Consider the following 7,395-nt stretch of genomic DNA (forward strand, 5'->3'; position numbering starts at 1 on the left):
CACACCTGGAGGGAGAGCAGACAATAGCAAATTACAGAAGAAACGACCATGTGTTGTACAGGGAAGTGTGCCCGTCTGGTGGGCCTGATCCTACTGCCTTCAGCGTTCATCTGTATGATCTCCAACCTGCTGCTGTTCTTCCCCGATGGGCAGCAGTTGGAAAATGATCAGATCTCCCTCCAGGTCTGGCTGATGGGGGGGCTCATCGGAGGAGGCCTCTTTGTGAGTAGAAAGCATTGTGATCTGTTTACGTCTACAGAGTCTGGGTGTGATGTTTTTATTGTGTGTTTTATTGGGTTTTCCAGGCATTAACTCAGCTCTGTGTAAACCCGTAAAATCAAACTGCTTGCTTTTATAGAGTTTTATTGAGTAGTATAATTTTGGGGGGAGGATTATTCCGACGTTTTTAAGCACAGCGCAATTTTGTCAAATAATTGAATTGTACTATTAACATCTTGGTTTCATTTGCAATGATATTTTTCCGATCTTTTTTTTCTTTTTTCACTATTGCCTTAACTTTTACTTCATGTCGACCGAATTAATCGATACGCAGATTCTTCCAAGTGAAGAACTCAATAACATAATTATTGACAAGATCATAAATAACTGTATCTTCACGCCATGGATCTCCAGTAAATGGATATTTTTCCATTTTCATTTTCTAATAGTATCTTAATGCATCTTAAAATTGAATATTAGAAAAACAGAAAAGAAAAGTATGATTTTGCTGTAATAATACTTTGAAGAAACACATAGAACAGTCCATTATCTTAAGTCCAATTTCAAGGTATTTGTACTTTTATTACCTCAAATTGTGATTTTACATACAAAACATAAGATGACCTTATTAAAGAGTGCATTGTTATTGATTTTACAATGGAACCTTCACAAATACCTAAGTGCTATTTACACTTTAATAGAATATATAAACATAATGTATAGTAGTAGTAATAGTAACACAAATTTTCTAGACATTTTCTGCATTTAATTTTACTCCTGATACTCTTGGTACACTGTGGTAGTCTATTTCAACTTTGACTAATGTGAAGGATGTGTAGCCTACTACCTGGATGTAGTCAAAGAGTGAAACTATAAGGATAATTTTGGTTGAACCTCGTTGACCGTTGAGAGATAAAAACATCGACTGATCTCCTGTACTTCCTCACACACACACACACACACACACACACACACACACACACACACACACACACACACACACACACACACACACACACACACACACACAACACACACACACACACAAAAACACACACACATTATCTTGACATTATAAAACGCTGACAAGGATAATTAACTACTCGTAAAACTGTAAGTCATAAATCGATTGGAGCGACCTTTGAGTCTTGTGTTAGGACATTTGATGATGTTAATAACAGTTTCGATCAGCGACCAGGAAGCTTGAAGGATTCGTTTCCTTCTAGGACCAGACACCAAACTCGATTCTGGATTCGCAAATATTTGGTTTAAGAGATAAGAGAACACAAAAACACACACACTCACACACACACAAATGCAAAAGTGTAGATAGGCATGTGTGCACAGTTCAACATGCACCAAACCTCCACATTAAATGCTTTTAAAATTCTTGGCTTGTCCATAAAATAATTCAGTATCAATTACGTTATATATGTCTCGCTTGACAAATGAGAAACCCTCTTTTCAACTTTTCAGATGCTGTGCCCGAGCTGCTCGGCTATCAGGGCTGGGGGCAAGGGTTGCTGTGGAACAGGTTGCTGTGGTAACCGTTGCCGGGTGAGTGAAGTCACTTGCAAGACTTACATGTGTCCATATATAGGGACTGGACTGATAATGTTGGGTGTTTAAAGGCAATGGAGGAGTCGGCAGCATTTCCCAAAAAACTGAAGTACAATTGACAATCATGTGTATTTTATCTGCATGTCGCCATATATGGGCAGTAGCTTATCATCATGTTATCATTGGATTATATTATCTGTACTGTGAATTACTATTTAGAGTCCATCCATTTTGAAGCAAAGAATATCCCCCAATAAAGAAAAAACATTACTCACTTCTCCTTAATTATCAGGAACGTATCTGCTAATAGCGTGAACACCTTTAAACAGCTAAGAAAAACAGTTTAATCTGCCTTTAATTTGTGGATTTTGGTAATTTTGTAACATAGGCCCACATTAGACAACAGGCACATTCTCAAGAACAGGGGAAATCCACTTTCAAGGCATGAATAATGCAAGTAATTCACATATGGCCAGGTATTGATATAATGAGTGTCCCATCTCTTTTGCAGATGCTGAATTCAGTGTTCTCCTCTGCTTTCGGCCTGGTCGGAGCGATCTACTGCACCAGTGTGGCCTCAGCTGGTCTGGCTATTGGACCAAAGTGTCGGGTGGACGATGTGAATTGGAAATACCCCTTTGAAAACCTCGGCACGTGAGTGTTTCTCCCACCGCCACTCACATGTATTCAAATGGGGGGGTTTTCTAGGCCTTTAGGTGTCAAGTATTTTGCAGCCTTACACTGCAGCCCCTCCTCATTCTTTGTGGTACACTGCTGTGTATCTGCACTTCTCTGTTATCTCCTTCAGTTATATTTAATGTAATTATCTTTGTCAAGGGTTTCAGTTCTCAATTCTACAAAAATTAATTGCAATATCCTTTAATTCCAGCAGGTGGCAGACCAGCACTTTCTATTGTTTCTTTTTCTCCAGACAATTTGAGGCATTCAGAATGAACTACCACTCTTCCTTCACTCTTAAAGTTTAATCAAATGTTATGATGTTGAATGTTGAATGATTCTTTGCTTTTTCACTTATGAAACTGTCTGTAGTACATAACTTTGGCTCCAAAACATAGCTTTTGAATAAGGCCCAGCCCAAGTGATAATAATGCCCCAAGGATAAAATAATTGGCACTACTGAAGGATTTTACAAGCTTAGGCAAGCAAAATTTATTTTCCCGATAGAGGCCCATAAGGCGATTAAGACATTTGTTATAAATATCAGCATGGTGTTAATACGTGGGCTATTGCTATAGGATATTAATAGTCAACTTTAGACTTTCCTCCACACCTTATCTCAAATCCCCCATTTTTTCTAAGTGAGTTTGTGCTATATTGAACTCCTACTTTCTGCCTGTGAACAGACCTTAGTAACATTCAATATGTATCGCAATACAATACAATTTTCTGCATCACTGCAACTTGTATATCTTTCAGTACTGGACTTTAAAATGTTGAACTATTCCTTTTGCGAGAAAAGAATAATTGAACAATTTGTCAAACCACTCATTTAATTTTCCACTCTTACTTGTAGCTTTTGTCCGACACAACTTTTGGAAAATGCTAACGCTCCATTGCTCTTCTCCCTTGCAGGGGTAACACCAGCTACCTCGTAAACCAGACTTTGTGGGATGTCTGTAAATTCCCTGAGAACGCCGTGATGTGGCACGTGGTTCTGTTCTCCATACTGCTGGCCATGGGCGTGATACAGCTGGTGCTCTGCGGCATCCAGGTGGTCAACGGCTGCATGGGCTGCATCTGCGGGGACTGTCGCGACAGCAAAGATGTACGTGACAAATCCTAAAACTATTAAAAAGCCAAACTATTAAGTCAAGCTTTGAACAATGAGTTGTGAACAGTATGAAGGGGGAAGCGATACAACACCGAGCTGAAGCAACATTTTCTACACTAACAAGTTTGTATGCTGGAAATGAGCCAGCTATTCCGAGCAGCTTTCTGAATGACTTGGCATCATGGCAGTTTCCTACATTATTGTTTAAAGGCAGTTTTGATTGCATTTCTAGATTTCTATCAAGTCTGCCACCGATGGAAAACAGGAAGGGGAAAGAGTTTTATAGTTGTGGTCCTGTGTTTATAATGTGTGTGTGAGGACATTAGCAGATTGTAGCAAGAATTGCGTTACCAGAAAAATGCCTGTAGCCTTAAATGAAGCGCACAAACATAGCCCCTTTTACACAGCCAGTGAAAGCCGGGAATATGCCGGAATTTCGGCCCTCCGCCCTGCTGTATAAATGCGACCGTTGCGGAACGGGGGAAGAAAGGTGCGAGAGATTGTTCCGGGAATTTTACTACCTCAGGGGGTAGTAAGATTGCCGACACAATCAGTTCCGCCTCTCTGTATAAATGCGGCCAGCTTGTTGTTGCGGAACAGGGGGGCGTTTGACGTTCCATAGCCTACGTTCTAAACATGCGACCATGTTAGCAGTTGAAGGACGTGTGCTTAAAGTTAACCACGGCGGCCTGATGTCCAGTAAAAATCACCAAATAAACGGAACGGCGTATAATCTAGCTGGTCATAAGGTCCGCTGCTCAATACAAACCCCCACGCTTCATTTTGCAAAGTATATGAGTCTATTTCTGCCCGGGGGAAGTTGTACAGTGAATGGGAAAGCTAGGCTAGGCTAAGCTAAGCTAGGCTGCGACCAGATCGCCGCTGCTATTATTATCCTAAGTCTGAGCGTATATCCACACTATATTTCTGTCTACAGTAACGTGACTTCACACACTGTGTGTATGTGTATGTGTATGTCTGAATGGCAGAGGAGAGCACTGCTCTCAAAGAGACTCGCTCACAGCCAACCTGTCACACAGACACCCACCCACACACCCACCCACCCACACACACACACACACACACACACACACACACACACACACACACACACACACACACACACACACACACACACACACACACACACACACACACACACACACACACACACACACACACACACACACACACACACACACACACACACACACACACACACACACGACGCAGTGAGCAGAGTGATGTTGTCAGTTTGGTTAACTGTCCCAGAGATGTTGGACTCAGCGCGTAGCGAGATCAACCGGCACATCACGAGGACAGTAAAATACGGCCCTCTTAGTGCAAGCCCCAGCACTTCTGCTCTCAATTCACAGGCCAGTGTTGTTGTTGTAAAGCAGCAGACCGGCGCGGCGCTAAATGTTTACGTCACACCTGACGCTGCTTACAAGCACCTCTTTCATTCCGGAACGCTGTGTAAAAGGGGCTACTGATGCCGGCGTTGCTTGTTTCTGTGTAAATAACACCTAACCAAGCAGAGCCGGCAAATTGCCGCTCTTTCGTTCCGTCAATATGCCGCAATCTCTGTGTAAAAGGGGCTCATGATAGGGGTATCGATCCTCTCACCCAACTCTATAAAATAAGCTTGAAGGGTAAGCTATTGTTTAGATTGTTTTTAGCAAGCTAATTAGTTGTCAGGTGGTTGTTGGCCTTGATGCTAGCAATAAATTCCAGTTGGGGTTGGTCGTCAAATTTTTTTGGGGGTTGGTTGTCAATGTTATCCAAAGGGTGCAGCCAGGAAGGGAACCAAATAACAAAAGACAATGTCAAGCTGTATCCTCACTGACACCCCAGAGAAGGAGAGAATTGAGCAGGAAAGGCAGCTAGCATGCAAAAGAGAAAAAGGGCAACAAAATCAAAACGACCCAGTGCACCCGTTCAGGGGAGGTAAGGGAGAAGTGTTGTATGTGCAACCAGTGGGCACACAATCTCTGCTTAGTTAGAGTGAGCAGACCCTACATTTGCCATCACTGTACCTCAGATAGTGAATGTGTGTATCCTAGTTGAGTAGGCTATTATTGTTAGACCTATTTGTTTTGTTCTTTATGTTGTTACATACAGAAGGTTGGTCTTAATATGGATTTCCTTTTTGTTAATTCCTCGCTCATTTTGTGTTAAGATGCATAAAGTTATGTAGGCCTATTTTTAAACTTGACAATGAAATTAAACTTTCAAATGTAGTTCTGCTTTCTTGCCTTCTTTTTAAGATTTTGCCCATAAAGATAACATTGTAACAAACAACCCCATAGTGTGTGACAACCGACCCCTTGATGGGGTTGGTTGTCACAATGTGTTAGAGTGTCTTTGATGGTAAATTTCTTCTTTATTACAATAAGTTAGAAAAAGTGAGGGGTTCACATTTCAAGCCAACACCTTAAGCTTCAATTTATTGTAGGAATGACTATTGAAAGATGTTTAGGTGATGAGCAATTCTCACTAGAGTAAAAAGTGTGCCTACTTACCCCGGTCTCCCCTACTTTTGAACAGAAACATCTTCACGGGTTGATGATTAAGCTCCGATTTAGCACATGGTTGAACATATAGAGGAATCCAAAAGACAAGACATGTTTTTGCTGACTTGCATTGTAGACTCAAAGCCAATTGCAAACTAATAAGGAAACCATGGAACACACATACTGTACATACAGTACATCATTGATTGTGAAACACTGCAGGATCCAAAACATGATTTATCATTCCCCTAAATTTGGAACATTTCTCTGGAGATGCCGACACGTCCTCACGTGTTGTTGTACCAACAAGTGTTTACACATTAACGTGATGCTTATACATTCATTTACAGCTCCGTCAGTCATCCGAGAGCTCGCTTCCTGTCCCAACACACAAAACTAACATGTGACTTCTGTCCTGTTGTAGGATGACAGCGGATTGTAAAAGTGAAAAGAAGATAGTCCGGTTTGTATCACGCCTTCACGAGGACCGGGAAGCACGTCTGCATTTCACTTGTTCCCCAAACGTCATGTTCAGTGAAACATGATGTTTTTTTTTCCAATCAATGCTTTTGTTTCTGTCTTAGATGGCTGTTCGAAATGTAAAGCTTTACTCCATTATTGTATGAATTTTATTCTAACCGATGGTTTTTGAGGGTTGTCCGACTTTGTTTTGGTTGAATTCTCCATGATAATTATAATTATTGAACTAATAAGTAATTTCAGCAGTGAAGGCTCTCCATTGCGTACACTGTATGTGGATCATAGCAAAATTCCTGTTTTTTTCATGTCAAGTCGCACAATAAGGGGGGATGAATTCAAATAAATACATTAAACAATATTTACTATTTAGCAATGTCTTTCTTATATTCTGTGTGAGTGTCGACATTAAGATATATGGAAGTGTATTAGGGCCACAGGAGAGGGAATGTCGAATATAGACAAAATACAATGTTTGGCATAAAGGAAAGAGGCGCGTGGAGCAATTGGTAGAGCACATATCATATACTGTATGCTCAGTCCTTGTCACAGCGGTTGCGGGTTCTTATCTGACCCGGGCTGTTTTTTCTCTCTTTCTCGTGGCCCAAGTAATCTTCTGTAAAAATCTGATTTTCCTTTTTTTATGTGAACTTTGCTGCTGCTTTTTGAATTGATGCCTGTCTCCACTTTTGAAGATTGGAATTACTTTAGCAGTGTCATTGTATTTGGGAAAATTAATGTGAGGAAAGATTGGTTGCAGATATAAGTGAATGGTGTTACTATGCAATCAACTATGTTTTTACTAGCATCATATCTAAATTGGCAAAGTCAGTG

General features: G+C 40.8%; 1 protein-coding gene across 1 annotated transcript; it reads left to right on the plus strand.

Moving 5' to 3' along the window:
- Window positions 1-48: 48 nt before the first annotated feature.
- On the plus strand, window positions 49-6,582 carry tm4sf5 (transmembrane 4 L six family member 5; the record flags this gene model as incomplete). Its single annotated transcript, XM_080052585.1, has 5 exons — window positions 49-222; window positions 1,696-1,776; window positions 2,291-2,433; window positions 3,373-3,565; window positions 6,509-6,582. 5 exons carry the CDS (start codon window positions 49-51, stop codon window positions 6,524-6,526), a joined length of 609 nt encoding a protein of 202 aa, XP_079908711.1. The 3' UTR covers window positions 6,527-6,582.
- Between the last annotated feature and the right edge of the window lie 813 nt (window positions 6,583-7,395).

This window comes from Ammodytes marinus (genome assembly GCF_949987685.1).
Source record: "Ammodytes marinus genome assembly, chromosome: 23".
In the NCBI taxonomy this organism is placed as follows: Eukaryota; Metazoa; Chordata; class Actinopteri; order Uranoscopiformes; family Ammodytidae; genus Ammodytes; species Ammodytes marinus.